The 18,209-nt window shown below is 44.7% G+C and overlaps 2 protein-coding genes across 4 annotated transcripts; one reads left to right on the top strand and one right to left on the bottom strand.

Moving 5' to 3' along the window:
* Nucleotides 1-4,875: 4,875 nt before the first annotated feature.
* Nucleotides 4,876-11,519, bottom strand: cunh4orf48 (chromosome unknown C4orf48 homolog). Of its 2 annotated transcripts, none has more exons than XM_055060221.1 (6): nt 10,703-11,519; nt 10,362-10,435; nt 7,798-7,959; nt 7,438-7,579; nt 6,972-7,060; nt 4,876-5,847 (listed from the first exon to the last, which is right to left on the bottom strand). In XM_055060221.1, exons 1-6 carry the CDS (start codon nt 10,803-10,805, stop codon nt 5,776-5,778), a joined length of 642 nt encoding a protein of 213 aa, XP_054916196.1. In that variant the 5' UTR covers nt 10,806-11,519; the 3' UTR covers nt 4,876-5,775. The 2 variants fall into 2 exon arrangements, with proteins under 2 accessions (XP_054916196.1, XP_054916197.1); XM_055060222.1 differs by having other exon boundaries at nt 10,318-10,435; nt 10,703-10,781.
* nelfa (negative elongation factor complex member A) lies at nt 11,497-18,128 on the top strand. 2 transcript variants are annotated; one of them, XM_055060220.1, is made up of 12 exons: nt 11,497-11,563; nt 11,685-11,894; nt 13,319-13,490; nt 13,615-13,776; nt 13,880-13,969; nt 14,069-14,196; nt 14,598-14,667; nt 14,763-14,851; nt 14,951-15,059; nt 15,145-15,473; nt 15,567-15,666; nt 16,738-18,128. In XM_055060220.1, the coding sequence occupies exons 2-12, from the start codon at nt 11,685-11,687 to the stop codon at nt 16,920-16,922; spliced, it is 1,644 nt and encodes a 547-aa protein (XP_054916195.1). In that variant the 5' UTR covers nt 11,497-11,563; the 3' UTR covers nt 16,923-18,128. The 2 variants fall into 2 exon arrangements, with proteins under 2 accessions (XP_054916195.1, XP_054916194.1); XM_055060219.1 differs by having other exon boundaries at nt 11,549-11,894.
* The last annotated feature ends 81 nt before the right edge of the window (nt 18,129-18,209 follow it).

Raw genomic sequence — 18,209 nt, 5'->3', positions numbered from 1 at the left:
ATTTTCAGGGTGATAAATGCTTGGCATGTAAGCCAGAAAATTACAAGCTTGGCACTATTTATGTTTTTATTTATTTTCCATTTTGAAAGACATCCTTCTGGAGCTTTGTTATTTATTTCATGAACTGGGGAGAAGTCAACAATATCAATTTATTAAGTACCGATCAATATATGGACAGAAAATAATAGATTCTCTGCTCCAGTCCCTGGTGTTTCTGCTTCCTGCCGCTCTCCCAGCTCATTCTGCCCTGGGCACAGAGCCCCGTCGCTGCACAATCAGAGGCTGACGTTTTATGGGACGCGGACACGCGGCGAGCTGCGTCACAGTGGATCCACTGCAGACCCCTTCGAAACAAGAACTGTTTGAGACAAGTTCTCAGAGGAACTGAAACACAGACGAAACGTTCCTGTTTTCGTTTTACACGCGGCTGCCCCTTGTGGGATTCCTCCAAATCCATATCAGAGCAGGATTTGTCCCGAGGAGGCTGGCAGAGCGAGGCAGACTCACAATGCGGCTGAGTGACAGCTCTGCTGCACTGCAGTGATCCTCCGTCTCTCCAGCGCCACCCGGCTCCTGCCACAAATCTCTCCCTGCACGGAGATTATCTTCGCCTTGCTGCCCCATCCATTAGTATCTATTGGACACTGGTTGCGAATTAATAACCTGCAGCTTTTTTTCTTTTTTTTTTTTTGTTGAGGCGGCAGTGGTTGGGTTGATGATGATGATGATGGTGATGATGATGATGATGATGGTGATGATGATGATGGTGATGGTGGTGCAGGAGCTGCTCCTTTGTTGTCTCCCCCTCGCATGCTTTGGCGGTATTTAACCGTTCACCGGTGCAGCTCACTCGGACTGATCATTAATATTGCATTGATTGTTTTCCCAAAGACTTGCAGGTGTTATTGATCTGAATGCACGTTTATGACGCACGCGCGGAGATAAAAACGTAAGGAAGAGCGGACGAGCACCGGGGAGGCGAAAGGTTTCGCCGGTTTGCGTAAAGTTGAAGCGCAGATCTTCCCTGTGCGACTCTGCCCTCTGTCTGCGGCGTTTAAAGTGGAACTGCGGATCCCCTCGCAGCCTAATAAGGCAGAACTAGTTTGAACTGGATCAGAACTAGTTTTCTATTGATGAGGCTGCATCTTTCTCCCCGCCTCCTCCTCCTCCTCTTCCTCAGTGAGCACCAGGAGGAAGAGGAGGAGAAGGCGCAGGCAGACATCCTGCAGAAATCCTCGTACCGTTGACTCAGCGTGAACATTTTCTCCTCTAAAAAGATACCTTAGAAGATGTTTTTTCTTTTTTTTTCTCTCCCATTAGTTCATCTACAGTGGATTCGACTGAGCATGCTCAGTGCGTCACTTTGCCTGCCCTGTTGGAGTGGTGCCTTTATAATGTAGCAGCACGAGGCTCGTGTGCATGAGTGGGAAGGTTGTAAACACAAAAAAACTAGGCAATAAATGTTACATTGAATTTGTGCAATTTTTTTGCCATTCGCTCCACCCGTATGCCTCGATTGCAAAGAGACAAAATATTCTTTTGTTGCCTTAAAATGGACTTTATTCTGTGAGGTTAAAGTCAGTTTTTGATATTAAACCAAAACTTTCAAATCAACAAATGTTCTGTCGGTTATTCGCAGCAGGGGAAATAAGTATTGGACACAGCTGTTATTCACCTCACATGCCTGTTATGATCCAGATAATCCACACATACATGGGAATGGAAAAATAATCCTTCAGTTACCTGGAACAACAAGGGAAGACGTCACATAAGTTTTGGGTGTTAAGTTTTTTCAGCCCTTGGTAGGAAAGTTTGTGCTGATAGCTTTAAGACAAAGTGTGACCCCGACCCATTTTGACCTTCAAATTGTCTTTGTATCTTGAAGGTTTTGTCTTCTATGAACTCTGATCTTTGATCTCTGATAGACCAGCTCTTTTCTCCTGAAGTGAAACTGCTAAGAATTCATGGATTGTCCGGATTTTTCTTTTGTCCCATATTTTCAGTGATAAGCTAAAAATCTAAATACCACAATGTGTTCTGCGGCTTGTTGTGTGACAGCCGCGCTTTGGGCTTGTTTGTGTTTGAGACTCTGTTCGTCGCGAGTCGGAAGATGAAGTTGGGACGCCACTGATTCAGCTGACATTTAGGTGCCGTGTTTCACAGGAAGCTACAGAGACCTGATGCATGTTTGAAGTGAAAACAAAAGCTCAGCAGGTTGTGAATCATTCAAGCTCAAGCAAAGCGGGGGGTCTCTGCTCGTGACATGTTTAGGTTTCTCAGCTGACCGATTTCAGGACGACAGAGAAACCCTTTTCGGCTTCACGTTTTTCAAGTTAGAAGTGGAAGTTGTGTGGCTTTTCAGAGGAGCGTTGTGAATGGCATAATGGAGGAGATTGGTGGTCTTGATGGCTGTAAATTTGCCACTACTCCCGTCTGTTGCGATGAAGGAAAGTTGAGATAAAAATGGAAGCTGTCGGTTTACCGGCCTGTCTGGGTTCTAACATGATGCTCTGGATCAAGACCGACGGAAATGAGCTGCTGCTCCTCTGTTGATGTGGTCCAAATATCAAATCTCCTGACTGCATCCCTCTTGGAGGAGACTGAGAAAGACCCAGACGTCTTTGTAGAGACTTTACTCTGCTTATGGCCTGGGAACCCGTTGAATCCCCCATGAAGGCTGTAGGAGGTTAGAGGTAAATCTGAACCTCTCTTCGGCATCCGTTACCTCAGCAACCCAATCTCAGGTTAAAAGAAAACGTCTTTCTGGTGAAGGTGCCTCACAGCGTGAGCTAATTTATCCGTTTATCTCGATAAAAACGCCTGAGGGTTGTAAATGTGAAAAGCTGAGCAGGTCGGTTGACGATGCCCATGATGCGTGACGGTGTTTCCCTCATAGCGAGCCTCGTCGTCTCGACTGAAGTGCAGAGGAAAATACAGAGCTGACATTCTGCAACCAGTGGCAATCCCACATCTCAGATCTGCCCTCCGAGACGCCAGCGCCCCCCGCAGAGCAGGTTTTTATCAGACGCCCTCGGCGTGTGGGAACGGAGGAAACAAAGGGCTGCCTGCGGCTCAGCTGTGAACAGACTGGTCAAGCTGGAGGGCAGAGCCGGCCCAAGGCATGTGGGAGTTAAGCAGTTGTTTAGGGAGAGAGCGCCGGACGGATGCGAGAGTCACGGCTTTAACACTAAAGTGATCATCTACGTTTGGTGATGCAGTTCAGGATCATCGCCCGCTTGTGGTGTACAGTCATCCTTTCATTCATCAGTCTTTAATAACTCAGGAGTCTGACTGACTGGACGAGCTGGAAATAAACAAAAAACAAACCTTAATTGGGGTGCAGCTGATTTTTTGACGCCCTGGCGAAGTTCCTTAAACTTTGTCTTTCTTAAATGATTAGTTGAAATCGAAATAATGCTGCCCATAATTCTTTCTAATGACTGCAGTTATATTCTGAGCCCAGCAGCTCAGCGGTTCTGCCCGGGTTTCCCTGCGATCTGCTTTGAGAAGCTGCAGCAGAACAAGGAGTGGAAAGCCTCTGGTTTGGTGAGGGCAGTCCCGAAGCGAGATGAAGGACGGATTAAAAGGGACTGGAAGCATTGAGGATTTTCCTCTGGAGACTTTCTGACAGCTGGTTGTCGATGCAGTCAGATTCTCCAGCAGAAGATGAAAGAGAAGTTGGATTTGGGGGAAGAAGTTAGCGAGTTTAAACCTCAGCAGGGCAGCAGAGGAACCTGCCAGCTCACTGCAGGCTCTTCGCCGGCCGGCGGGGCTCCTCGCCGTTTCCCTGCCTGTGTCTGTTTCCAGAATCTCGCCCAGGAAACAAGAGAGTGGCGCAGTGCTGCGACACGGCTGCCCGCCTGCCTGTACTCGGAGCGCCTCCTGCTGGTGCAGAGAAGAGCCGAACCGAGGTGATGGGTCGCGTTTTCTGTCTTCCTTCTCCTCCTGGTGGTAATCACGGCTGTAAAATATACATATATTTTAAAGATGTTTGTATGTGTGTCTAGGGAGAGACGAGGGAAGCAGAAACATTATGTTCGAGCTTTTCTTCGGTTGCCTCACTGTACAAATAAACCCAGAACTTAAGAGGCGCCAGGGTTCAGAACGTTGCTCTAAAGCATTTTTATTTGTTTGGAAGAATGGCGAAAGAAATCCTCAACTTTCTTCATATTGTTCCTTTAACTTATTTTCCATGTTGCAACCACAAACTTTTAACTTAATTAAGTAGTAATGTGGTACTAAGATGAAGTGGGTCATTCATCCTGGATATAAAACTATGTTCCCATACAAACATGTCCGCCCATTGAACAGGCTTTCCTTCATTCCTCTCAAAGCTGCAGTTATTTACATTGCTTGTACCTTTTTCCTTCCACTCAACTTTCTACTGAAACGCTTGAAAACAGCATTCTGATTCTCAAAGGTGTCTGCGACTGTCTTCTCCAAGTTTGAGTTGACCACAACGTTTTCCTGAGACCATATTTTGTATCGACGGTTTGGAAATATTCAAATCTTCGGAGAAACATTTTGGGTTTGTTGTGATTAATTAGGTTAACAGGAATAAAGTCATCATTCTGTGTGTGATGACTGCCGAGTTTCATAATTGAATTGAATTTACTTTTATTCTAATATATTAAAATGCTCCTGTGTAAAGAAGGACGTGAATTTGGTGATGCTGGAAATACTTGATGACCAGCAGAAAGCTTTTGGTTTATTTCGCTACCTAATCATATTTTTTTGTTGGTTTTAAGCGTTTGCTGAACCACAACTGTCTTCTTTTCCAGTGGCACGAAAATAAATTGTTGCATTTATTCACAAATCTGTATTTTCTCTCTTATTACACGTCAGCCCCACAAGAAAAGCAAACAAACAAAGACGGTTGTTTGGTGATTTTATTTATAGGTACGACATTAACACTGTAAGTGGAGCCTCTCGTGACTTGCAAAGTACATCGTTAATGAAACGGTGAGACGGTTTTTCTGTTCCCTGCTGCAGTTCTCTTCATCCCCTCCCTGCTGATGCCGCAGCTCCCCCGATCCCGCCCGCCTCGTCACTTTTTTCTGCAGACGCCTGGAAATCGGGCCGAGCTCCGCAGACGCGCGGCAAAGCGCGTTCACACCGTTTGCACACACCAACCTTGACCACGGGAAACGAAAGTGCTATAAATTCATGCTACAGTGCTGTGCTAAACCAAGACCTACAAGTGTTCTTCCTAAAAGTATCTGCACAGAAACAAAAACGTCTCCACAGCTGACCGTGGAGGAAACAGAACCTTCCTTTGTGAGACGCTCCAACAGGCTCTGAGTCGGCTAATTACAATTATTCAAATGACAGTCAGGTTATTCTTATTATCTTAAATTACTATGTCGAACTGCTGTTATTGTGAGCAGTTAAATAAACTCTGATGCTACAGTTCAAAGTGTAAACAGTGACCTCATACAACACAATCCTATACAGATGCATCCTACCTTGTCTACGTTTTAGTCGGTTACTAGAGTAGAAAAACGCGGTTCTGCTTCGACGAGGACGATGAGGACAATTCAGAGATGTGGGGATTCGCAAACGTCAGCGTCTTAAATAACGCAAAAGGAAAAAAAAAAAAAAAATGAAAGAAAAAAAACAAAACAATGACGCCCCCTGTGGTGGAAAATCAGAGCTGCACCCAAATGTGTTGGAAACAAATCATATAAAGTGCCTGTCGTTCAGAGAAGTTCAGATGGGAGTTTCTGTACACGTGTTTGAGACGGGTCGCTGTCATGGTGTCGGGGCGGGCGTGGCTCAGCGCAGCGTGGTGGTGGGCATGCAGTCGCACAGAGCCCTCCTCTCGGCCCGCAGCACCAGAGTCTCCGTCTGCAACAGGAAGCAATCCGGCGTGAGAGACGAAATGCATGAGATGCCATATTATGATTGTTTGGCCTGGTTGCTGCCCAAAGAAACAACAGCTTCCATTAACTCATTGTCTGGATTAGTTTTTATCCTCGTTTGGACATTTTTAATAATGCGATTGAATTGTTTCTTCTTCTGGTTTTTCTAGGGTGGAATGATTATTAATCTGCAAAGATGCAATATTAAAAAGCCAAGAATAATGGGTATTTTCTGACTGGAGCTGCAACAACCAAATGGGGCTGGACTTTAAGTTTCATCACGATATTTTGTGGTATAGTTGTGATAACAAAAGTGACAGGAAGATATATTTATTGTTTCTTTTTTAAGTAACTATGGTTGTGACTGCATGGCACAACAATTGTAGCCTCACAAGCACAAACACGGCTCTCGAAAAACATGCATTTGTAATACGGTTCTTTACCATGATAAGGAATTTGTCTCAATAAAAGATCAATGATATGATAAATGCCCTATAAGACACAGAAGGTCAGGTTGGTGGTGAACTAATCAAACTCAAGAGGTTGGACGCGTTTAATATGTCTAATTCATTTATATTAAAGATCAATATTATTTCTCTTGTAATTAACATGAAGCGCACCCGCTGGCCTTCCGTGTTGTGAAAAAGTCTTTGCCCTTTTCCCAGATTTCTCCAGTTTTCTTTTTTGTCAAACGTAAACGGCTTGGCTCATCCGAGTCGACGCGAAAAGCCACTTTTAAATAACGATCTCATCCACTCAGAGAGAAAGAAAAGATACCCAGTCAAACCTGGCCTGGTGTGAAACTACGATCGCCTTCCTTGTGGTGATTAACCGTGATCAGACACAGCTTCGATTCAATCTGCCAACACCTTACTTACACCTTACCTTACTAAAATCAAGTAATCACTTCGAACCCGTCTAACAACACGAAGCAGGTTTAAAGCAGTGAACCCAAGTAAATTCAATTTGTGGCGTTCTCATATTAAAACCAGCTTGACGAGCAAAAGCGGAACAAACCTTCCGAATGCAAAGTGTCTTATTTTGATGAATAAACCGACCCTATAAAGACGGTTGTTAAAATTTAGAGCAGGAACTGAAAGTTTCCCTGACCCTGGCATCAAGGTTAAAAGCCGTCTTCTTCAGATCTTGCAGCGCCCTCTGCATGAACTCAAAGGCATGGCAGTCAACGCATGGACGACCTGCAAGCACAAAGTGTCAAGAAATGGAACGAGTTTAGCTTTTTATTATTATTATTTGTATTTTTCATTCATACCAACAGGTGGAGGTAATGTTAGTGCAGATCCAACTTGAGACAAGACAATGATCCTCTAATAAAACTGCAACAGGAGACTAATTGAAAATTGGTTATTACTAAACGCGCTCAGCCTTTGTCTTAAATCCAGTTAACATCCACAAGCATTAATTGCATGTTTGTTTGGTTTTTTTTTTTGTCATCTTCGGTCTTATTATAGACAAATGATGAAGAATGACCCAATCACTTCCACTGTGGGTGAAAAGCAGACATATTCCCATTTGATCAACCATTTGATCGTTTGTGTTTCATTAATCCACCTACTTTCTGCAGGGATGACGGTCCCAGTCTCCTGATCCGCCTCAGCGGCTCCGACACAGACGAGCTGGACCGCCAGCAGAACCAGAACCAGCGCAGCCTGCACACCTGATCCACTGGACGCCATGGCGACGGTCCGGTCAGCCTGCTGTTATTTATAGATTGGAGGAGGAGAGGGGGAGGGAAAATAAATCATCATTTCAGATGAAAAACCTACGGAGAGCGTCATAAAAATAATAAAAATAAAAATAAAAAGAAGGCCGCCAGTAAATTAAATCACAAAATATTTGTTGGTCAGATTTACACGTTCAGCCTTTATAAACCCGCTACATGCAGAATCACTGCCCAGCCTCCATGTCTAATTACCTTCGATGAGCCGAGGATGTTTTTTAAAGCCGCCAGGTCAGCCTTAAAATGCCCACCGAGCAACGGCTTATGCAGCGGAGTGCGCATGCGCCGGAGGATCCCCGCAAACAGCTTGAGCGGAACAGAGTTAAAACTTCCGGTGGCAGCTTTCAAAATAAAACCCTGTGCAAATTGAAAAATAAATAAACGAGGAAGTATGAAATGTATCAGTGAACACAAATTATACATCTGTGAAATTCAACTTATTCTTATGTATTATGTACAAATATGAATTATATAATTAATATAATATTGTAGACTATTTATAATTATAACAAATTCTATCTAAATTTAAATATATAAATTATAGAATTTGAGTTTTGCAGTATAATAATTCTAAAAAAAAAAAAAAAGTCACTGGGACATCGGACTCAGAGCCAAGTGAGATTATATGTCCAGGGGACGACAGTACCGTCTCTGGACAAACCCACCCGGCTGGGGAAGTTTCACTGGAGGCGTCGGTACAAACACGTCGGCCCCTGGACTTTAACTCAGAGGACGGAATTGGCTCGGATCTCCCTGCTGCACTGAGGACCACAGCTGCAGGACATGGACTAGCGGAGGAGAACTTCTTCAAGTTCTCCAACAAGGTGCACAACAGCTGGGTGAACGCTGCCCTCCAGAGCACCCTAAACCTGAGCATCACCGCGAGGTGTCTTGCTCAGGTCAAGGTTTCTCTGGAGGCTTTGTCCATCCCCTGTCGTGTAAGACTTCGCCGCTCCTCTGTCCGCCAGCCTGGCAAACATTTTTGTCATACAGACCTTTCCCCAGTTCTGATGGAGCTGAGGGAGAGGAAGCTGCCGTCGGATATGGGGAGGGCCAACGACGTTAAATATTTGCTGGAGTATCTGTTGGCCTACTTGGGTTCTCTTGGCGGAGACACGGACAGGGAGCTTTATAACAAAAATTATTGCTCCAGATGTCAGACTTTGTTCCTAGAGCAACTGAACAGTGGCCCCCTGATTCCACCGGCAATGTTTTCAACCAGTATTGCCTCCCTTTTGTATGACTGGTTGGATCAGGGGGGCAAACTACACTGTTCAGGCTGTGGGTCAGCCTTGAAGAGGAAACAACTGCCTGGATAATAACATTGTCCTGGTGTTTCTTCGACATAGGTTGACCAGGAGACACCAAGTTGTGGCCAACCGGACCCTGGATGTCCCTGCAGACTGTGACGGTGGAACGGAGACGTACCACCTGCCCTCAGTCATCTGTGGGGATTCGACCAATTTCTACTCGTACCTAATGAAAGGAGGACAAACCGTGAAGGCCGAGAACGAGCATGTCTTCACTGCAGACTGCACTGAAGACATGTGCCAAAATGGACTGATTTATATTTACGAGAAAATATAAAATATATTTATTAGAAGTAAAGAAAGATGTTACAGTTTGTCCAGCCCCTCCTCTGGAAGATGATAAAGGTGCTTTTGGAGAGGAGCTACAAATATTACATTTAGAAGAAAAAGAACCTAGAAGAACTAATTAGTAACCGTTTTCCAGCTGGAGAAATCTGGGACCAAACATGTGTGACTTGAATTTTGGGGACAAAAGTGTAAAAAGGTTAGACAGGTTTCCTGTTTGCAGGTTTCTCTCCGGGCGCTCCGGCTTCCTGCCACAGTTAATTGGTCTCTAAATTTGTTAGGATTGAAACGCTTATTTTTGTGAATAAAACCAATCCCTGGGTTTGAATCAGTTCCTCGGTTCTTCTGTCTTCACGGCTTGTTCTCCAAGTGCATTAGTGGGTTCTCTCCGCATTCTAAGGCTTCGTCCCATAGTCTAAAACGATGGCTGGCTGACCTTTGCCCCGTGTCTTCTCCCCCTTCTTTTGCTTAAAAAGTAGTTCTGCCTACTAGGGTAGTTTTGCAGTTAAATTGGATAAATGTCAAAATGCAGTTTTCTGTTTGCAGGTTTCTCTCCGGGCGCTCCGGCTTCCTGCCTCAGTCTCAAATTACCATTGTTTAGTTAATTGGTCTCTAAATTCTGCTTAGGCATAAGTACAAACATTCATTTGTAAATAAAATATCAAAACTTATATATGACGGCATAGTTAGTTTGAAAAAGTAACTTTAATCGGATTCCTGATTACTCCTTGAAAATGTAACTTAGTTAGATAACTGATGACTTGATTTGGAATCAACTTGTCATTTGTTCTGTTTTTGTGAGTTTCTATTGTCTGGATTGCGTTTTGTTGCACAACTTTACGGACTCGTTCATTCCTGGCAGTTTTCACGTTCATTACACTGTTTCTATTAATTTCGAAGTTTGCAACGTAAAGCTTGACGTCATTCAGAGACAATATAGTAACTTGACATTGATCAAGACGCAGCGGGACAGATCATCCGGAAAATGGTGGACTAAAACCAACTGGATGCCAGACAAATTCTGGGGTTTATTATGAGTCTCTGCTTATTGCCAAGCCCAAATAAGCAACAGACGAGCCCAAAACGGCGCAAGAAAGGATTGAATAAAGACGCCGTTTACTGTGGAGGATGCTGTAAACTTCATCTGCTGAGTTGGATGCTTACAATCTTTTTCCTCCTGGCCGCGGTTTGTGATCTCAGTGCGACATCTAGTGGTTTGCTGTGGTACGGCAAGATGCCTGTTTGACACAGGGTATTAAAACAGTGTTATTTATTTGGTTTTATTGTGTTTTAAATAAGGTTGAGTGACTATACATTAAATACATAAAAAACCAAAACATTTTCAACATTTTATAGTTGGTAAACATTTTTGCCATCTTTTCTTTATACTTCACATATATTTGTGATTTTGTGTTGGTTTATAACAAAAATACCAGTATATATTTATATAGCACCTTTCAAGATATAAATCACCAAGTGATTTAGTGGATTATCTTTTGTAATACCTGTCCATACCAGCACCGGGCCTCCACCTTTCTGGTGGTTGATGCGAAGAGGAGCTCTGTGCCCATTGCTGATCCAGCAATGGGCACCATCCATCAGGTCCATCAAGAGTCACCCTCACATCATCAGTCCATAAAACCTGTCTTCAGGTCTGTCTTGGCCCAGTCTTCCTAACCTTGGCCATGTCTCTGAGCTGTGACCATCTTTTACTACTGGGCTCTCCGGCTAGGTTGCCATTCGGGGACATGATAGCACTGGAAGATGATGGCTTCTTGGTTTGATTCTTCTCAAATCTTTGGCAGTTAATTCTCATCTCTTTTTTTTCCACTCTCTCTCAACATGGTCCTAGCATCAGTATTGACCGTTTGCAGCAAAATTATTTAGATGATTCTGCGATCACGCCCCAATATCTTAGCCATTCCAAGAGTGCTGCATCCCTCCGAGTTACAATTTTGGACTTTCTAGGGTCACTTAAATCTTTTTTATGGCTATAATTCCTGAGAACAAGAAGTACACCTTGGTATAGGGTGTTGACCACCTTAGGCCCCGCCTTCCCTCATTAAGCAAATACACATCAGCTGATGTATCTATTTTCAATAAGCCTTCGAGTTTATACAGCTTGGCGTTTTATAAATATGCATAAAAATGAAGATACGGTCCAAACTAGAACTTGCCTGCACGCAGTGTACAGTGTACTTTTGTATTTCGCCCCCTTGTCTCAAAACTTTGTCGAGCCACCAAGTGATGCAAATGTAGAATTCAAAACGCCAATCAGAACTGATCTTTCACACAACGGAAAAAAGACGCAATTGTAAAGACGGACATTTTTCCCAGCGGGGATAAACTCCTGCTCTCCTCCCTCGGTACTTTTCTTAGTTCAATGTTTGTGTACGTCGCCCGGACTGGTGTGGGCGGGGTCCTGACTGCTGCTTTTCTTAGGTAGCCTGTTAAAATGCCCGAACTCAAAACACTTCTTTTTCCAAGATGGCGTCGATGAAGGACAGCGACACCGGCCTGTGGCTTCACAACAAACTGGGCTCCACGGACGAGCTGTGGACGCCTCCGAGCATCGCCTCCCTTCTCACCGTGTCAGTGATCGACAATATTCGGTTATGTTTCTCGAGCCTGTCGCCGCCGGTGAAGCTCAAGCTGCTGCTCGGGATGCTGCATCTCCCCAGGCGGACCGTTGACGAGGTGGGTCGCGGAGCTTCAGTTAAGTCGCCCTCGACGGCGTAGAAACGGGATGCGCAGGCAGACACCCGTTTATATCCGGGAGAGGAGCTCCGCTCGCAGACGGCGGAACTAAACCGCAAAGCGGGCGGATAAGTTTGTCTTCTACTCGAAAGCTAAAGCTAGACGCTGTTGTCGTTAACCGCTAGCAGGTCGAGCTAACTTTGGAAGCGGCAGGCTGACACTCTGCGACTAAACAGGCGTTTCTGCCGCCGTTTCGCGTGTGACATCGATGGGACGCGGGCGGCGGGCTGCTCCGGGACTGGATTAGCGACGCAGGAAGTCTGGTCTTCTCCGCGGAAACCCTGCAGCTTTGCGCGGGCGACATTAGCCTGGCGGCTTCCTGCTGACATTGTGGTGGACGAGGGGCAGACGCGGGCTCTGGCTGCGCTGGAGGGCGGTACCAAAACTCCCGGCCCCGACATATCAGCTTTCAGCTGCGCAGAATGCAGCGCTCGGTCGTCTTGTTGGACTCGCAGGAGCCCCGAACCAGAACCTCCTGTGATATCATCTCTGTGTCCCTGGTTGGGTCTACAGATTAAGGCGAGCAAGAAAATGTACTGAAGGTCACAAAGTTAAAAGTAATCACTAACAATAGTATTATGAAGTTTTATAATATATTTGAAATTAAAGACATTTTAAAAAGGAAATAATTGTGTCAATAAATTAAATAAATGAATAGATCATTATAATAATGACAATAATTCACGTTATTTTGGCTAAAATGGAATTGTTTGTAGGGTTTCATAGTTTGATTAGCTTGCAGTTTGGAAATCACCTCGTTTGTGTTGAAAGATCCTTTAATGATTTTCATTGATAACCTAATTGCAGTTAAAATATATATGTCGCGAAATGAAATGTACAGCAACGTCTCATTCCTCAGGCTTGAGTTTTTATGTCTCAGTGCAAATATTGATTGTTTTCTTGAACAGTATTTCCCGGAAGTTTTGTTTTCTCTGAGGAAGAACATGAAGAAATGAGAGGCGACTCAGTTCTGCAACAGAGCAGTTTTACTTGTGAAAGGAAAAAAAATCAATCGATTACACACCAAAATCCATTCGTTACCTTTTAGCGTCTTTGATAACGACTGAAGCATCAATTTGTTCACCCTCCCTCCACGTTTGTTTGTTCTTTGTCATCTCCTAAACTTTACTTTCTGCACACCAGGACAAGCAGACCAAGTACATTTAATCAACATAAACTTAAAATGCTGACACGGTTGCCATCAGTAGTGACTTATTATTATAGTTTCCTTCTCCTTGAATGGAGCAGCCGCTGAAACGATCAATATCCGCACGGCTCTCATCAAATTGATTATCAATTAATTTGAGTTGAGCTCCAGCTGTTCCAAACGGTCAGTGTCTGACCGCCCCCTCCTGTCCCGGCAGATGAAGGAGGCTCTGTCTGAGATAATCCAGCTGGCCACGGTGGATTCAGAGCCCTGGGTGCTGATGGTGGCCGACATCCTCAAGTCCTTCCCGGAGACCGGATCTCTCAACCTGGACTTGGAGGAGCAGAACCCGAACGTGCAGGACATTCTCGGCGAACTCAGGGAGAAAGGTCGGGAACCGTTTGCTTTTTATTTGTTTGTTTTTTTGTTTGACCTGAACGGTTTTAATCAAATGGATGAACTCGTTTGCTCCCGTCAGCAGTCACAAACGCACGCGCCTCTCTCTCTCTTCAGTGGGCGAGTGCGAGGCGTCCGCCATGCTCCCCCTGGAATGCCAGTACCTGAACAAGAACGCGCTGACCACTCTAGTGGGACCGCTCACTCCCCCCGTCAAACATTTCCAGCTCAAGAGGAAGCCAAAGAGTGCAACGCTGAGAGCAGAACTGCTTCAGAAATGTACGTCGACCAGGATCTCCCCAAACCCGACTGGAAATGAAATCGGACCTTTGGCTGCAGCATCGACACGGAAAAGTCTTGACGAGTTCGGTTTCTCTTGCAGCAACAGAAACGGCGCAGCAGCTGAAGAAGACAGCCGGAGTGCCTTTTCATGCCAAAGGGAGAGGACTGGTCAAAAAGATTGATACCACAAGTGAGTTTGTGATCATGAAATCACCAATTTCAGTTTTCAACTTCTTTTTTTTTTTACGTATTAGTTACTAAAAGCCTTTCTGTTTTGTGTTTGTTTCAGCTCCTCTCAAAGGAATTCCCAAGGCCCCGTTCCGCAGCCCCACTGCTCCCAGTTTATTCAGCCCTCCCAGTAACCGCACACCCATCGCCTCCCCACGGACTCCTCTACGGAAGGAGAGAGGGGTCAAGGTTGGTACCTCCTGATCTGATTTCTGCATCATGACGACCGGGAGCTGCAAAGACGTATTCAATTAATGATGGATGAAAATGAGATCCATCTGATGGAAAATATTTTTGAATGACAATTTAGGTTGCAGAAAACACTTTTCTTTGCATTTATTGCTTTGGTTGTTTATTATGGATATATAAAATAAAGTCTTTGGGAGGTCAAACGTGCATTGTTAAGCTATTATTAGTTGAAAATGGTCTCAAAATGACAGTATTATCATTTATAGATGTAATTACTGAGGCAAACAAATTTAAATCAAACACTTTCTCAGCACTGGATGTTGATTTTACTTTATTCTGGTGTGAAATGATTCCGGTATACTCTGCGAAGAAAAAAAAAAGTAAAAGTTTTTATTTTTTAGCTTTTAGATATTTCAGAGTTGGACATGGTTGGAGCTGGAAGAGAGGCGAAGAGGAGAAGAAAGACTTTGGGTGAGCATCTTCACATGTTTCCCCTCTACATGAGATTGCAGGCTGTAGAGTTCTTCCTGTGTTGGTGACTGGATGATGTGTTTTGCTAACCACAGAACCAGAAGCCGGAGAAAAAGCAGCCAAAGAAGAGTCGGTGGTGGAGAACACCACTCCAGATTACGCTGCTGGCCTCGTCTCTGCTCAGGTATTCGGATATGGTTTCCATCACGCAACACTTCCACGTCTTTTCTTTGTCAGCTTTTACTTCTCTAGAATGTTTCAAATCTTTTCTTCTGGTTTTCAGAAACTTGGGGCGCTAAACGAGAATCCCCTGCCATCTACCAGCTACCTGCCAGCCACGCCCAGCATGGTTCCCTCCTCCTCTTACATTCCCAGCTCCGAGGCGCAGCCAGGTCGGTGAAGCAGCTCGACTCGCTCCCTGTGTTGCCGACTCCTGGAGTGATTTGTAACGAAAACGTCTTCCAATCCCCTCTGCAGCCAATGCCGGTGGTTCTGGACGGGACATGCTGCAGGCAGCTCGCCAGCCAGAGGAGTCCACCGCAGCAGCGGCCGGCGCCGGCTCCACCTTACCCAACCAGTACAAACAGCGGACGCCGATGTACAACGCCGGCTCCACGGCGAACCCCGCCACTCCCACGTCCCCCAGCACGCCCACCTCCACGCCGGCCAACAACGGGCCGCCGGCGGCCGCAACCGCAAGCCAGCCGGAGACGCCCACCCAACCCCCCACAACACCACAGACCCCCACACCGACGCCAGCACCTACGCCAGCGCAACCCCAACCCAAAAAGAACCTCTCACTCACGGTATGAAGGGGGGCTGAAAAATCCCTGGGAGGTTTAGAGTCAGAATGATTTAGGAAGACGTGATGCTGAATCTCGGCTGTTTCCGCTCCTCAGAGAGACCAGATGTACGCCGCTCAGGAGATGTTCAAGACCGCAAACAAGGTCACCAGGCCAGAGAAGGCTCTCATTCTGGGGTTCATGGCTGGATCCAGAGGTAAGAGAAGTCGAGTTCCACCTGAACTGATCTTTTAACTGATCTTTCCGTCATGGTGATCCCTACAAATGCACAAAACTGGATATCAAAAAAGCCGTTTTGCAAAAATATTCACTTCCCTTTACCTTCGTGTGTTTTGTTGGGATAGTCGACACTCGGTGGAGCCATTTTTTGTTACTCTTACATTTTTGCCCATTTTTCTTTACAAATTCAGACAGATTGGAACAGGGTTCCTATGCCGTCTGAATATAGTCTGACATATTCAGGGTTTCTGCAGGTTGCATCAATTCAAATTTTTAAGACCACTATGAATCAAATGTACAACAAAAACTTAAGACTAAAACTGTACCGGCTCTTCAGTTTTAACCCTCGTAGTGCCAAGCACTTTTTCGGACAGTATTCACCCAGCCTCATACAGGTTGACAATGGAAGTGAGCCATTGGTGAAATCAGATGCAAAACAGTTAGCTGGCAAGGGTATTTTAGCAGCTAGCTTACGGTAGCCTCAACAGCCTCTCAGAACTCGATGAAGACGTCTGCGTGCAACTCATAATTTTTGCCTGACAGAAAGTCCTGTGAGGGGAAAAGACAAACCTACACAAGATTAAACAGCTAATCTTGTGGCTACCTGAAGGCTACCTTAAGTTATTTTGTTAAAATTGTTATTATTGAATTTAAGACTTAACGATGTGAGGTCGTCCTGGTATTTTCCGGTACTCATATGTGTCGGCCTGTCAGAGTTCAAACAGGCATTGAAGTTCATAGTTGTAACTTGATAAATGATGGAGTTCAAAGGGTTGAAACATGTTTGCAACATTTTGTTTCCATTTCTTTAACTCGAAAAGATATTAAGAAAAACGCCAGGAACCTTTAAAGTCACAATTGGCTTTAAAAGCCTTGTTTTCAGTGTGATGATCAACCTGATTGATTGCTTTTCATCAAATATTAGACTTTTGAAGATGAGCCTAGCGCCATAACTGCATCAGACTTGAATCATAATCTAATTCCTGAGCTCTTGTACTTCCTGTTTGGGGCTACATGTGACCCATTGTCTGTCTGGGCGCCCGTACAGAGAACCCGTGCCCGGAGCAGGGGGACATCATCCAGATCAAGCTGAGCGAGCACACGGAGGTTCTGCCCAAAGCCGACGGCACCGGCAGCACCACCATGCTGGTCGACACGGTCTTCGAAATGAACTATTCGACAGGACAGTGGACCCGCCTCAAGAAATACAAACCCATCACCAACACTTCCTGAAGGGACCCAACACGCACAAAAACCCACGACCCAAATTTCACTCACAGACACACACTCACTCACACACACGTCACCAAGAAAAAAAATATAAAAAATTCTTTATGTACACAGACATTTGGGCCAAATCAAGCTCGCACAGGTTGTCAAGGAGAGAAAGAATCCTCCCTTTTACCAAAATGGAGAGCTTCCTTTTTTTTTTTTCTTCCTCCATTCCCTCCTTCCCCTCTTTTATTGTTCATTTTTAGGTCCGCTCCAGTTGCTGAGCAATGCGGGATCAGGATGGGCGACGATACGTCTGGCGCCTTTGAGCACCGAGGCGAAAGCTGTCTGTATTCTGTATTTAAAAAAATAATAATAATTTTCAGCTGCGGCCCTTCAGGATTGAATGTTCATCACTGAAAGGAGACGTTCTCATTGCAGGCGACGCAAAAGAGAAAAGAGAAAAAAACAAACCACGGGCGGGTAACGCCTCTCGATACCGTCAAGTTGTGTTAGGAGCTTTCTGATTGGTGTTATTATTTTTCAGCCTTTTTTTCAAAGGAAGGGAGAAAAAATAAAGATACAACAGACTCCATGTTGAGTATCTTTCATCATTACTTCTCTTTCGATTCGGTCCAAGTTGTCAAAATGAGTTTCATTTGTTTGACCTGGTTCTAACCTGAATCATGTCGGCGGCTCGCCGCAGTATTAAAATGTAAACTGACGTGTCATCGTTTTAAAGTTTTTACACATAATGTGACATCTATCCTGTACAAGTCGACTGGAAAACAAGAGTGAAATGAAATAAAACTTTAATCCATTGGTTGCATTAATGGGTAGAACTTTAAAACTGAAGTTCTGTTGAAGCATCTGCTTGAGCTCATATGTAATGAACCATAAATACAGTTCGGCTAACCCACTAGTGATTTGCGCCATGTGGAAAACGGTGGCGGCGGCACCATCATGCCTTCTGGTGCCGTTTTGGATGTCATTTAAGTTGAAATGACTTCCAAAACCTTCAGATTTGATTTTGATTCAGAGACCTTTGGAGTAGTGAGACCAGATGCAGGATGCTGAAACCGATTTAAAAGGTGCTTCAAGAAATTATTAGAGTAGAAATGTATGCAGCCAGCTTCTTAAATACTATTCCTTCCATTTGATTTGATTTTGTTTGAACTGTACTGTATTCATGTCACATTAAAGGTGTAACAAGTTTTAAATAATTAATCATGGTCTTGTTTTTTTTTTGCACCACAAACCCTGACGCTTTAACAGTGTCAACCTTTAAGAGGCGCTTCCTTTTGAAGG

This window comes from Poeciliopsis prolifica, unplaced genomic scaffold, assembly GCF_027474105.1.
Source record: "Poeciliopsis prolifica strain line A6 unplaced genomic scaffold, Auburn_PproV2 SCAFFOLD058, whole genome shotgun sequence".
Lineage (NCBI taxonomy): Eukaryota > Metazoa > Chordata > Actinopteri > Cyprinodontiformes > Poeciliidae > Poeciliopsis > Poeciliopsis prolifica.
The sequence above is the reverse complement of the archived record's forward strand: the minus strand, read 5'-3'. Positions and strand labels throughout refer to the sequence as shown.

What these genes read in the sequence shown, in the direction of transcription:
- cunh4orf48 (XM_055060221.1), bottom strand. Translation starts at nt 10,805, where the DNA reads ATGGACCTGATGGATGGTGCCCATTGCTGGATCAGCAATGGGCACAGA. An exon ending in ACATCCTCGGCTCATCGAAG is followed by an intron (nt 7,580 to 7,797) that starts GTAATTAGACAT and finishes TATAAATAACAG; the next exon opens with CAGGCTGACCGGACCGTCGC. An exon ending in GACCGTCATCCCTGCAGAAA is followed by an intron (nt 7,061 to 7,437) that starts GTAGGTGGATTA and finishes TTGTGCTTGCAG; the next exon opens with GTCGTCCATGCGTTGACTGC.
- nelfa (XM_055060220.1), top strand. Translation starts at nt 11,685, where the DNA reads ATGGCGTCGATGAAGGACAGCGACACCGGCCTGTGGCTTCACAACAAA. An exon ending in AGCAGAACTGCTTCAGAAAT is followed by an intron (nt 13,777 to 13,879) that starts GTACGTCGACCA and finishes TTTCTCTTGCAG; the next exon opens with CAACAGAAACGGCGCAGCAG. An exon ending in CTGGCCTCGTCTCTGCTCAG is followed by an intron (nt 14,852 to 14,950) that starts GTATTCGGATAT and finishes TCTGGTTTTCAG; the next exon opens with AAACTTGGGGCGCTAAACGA.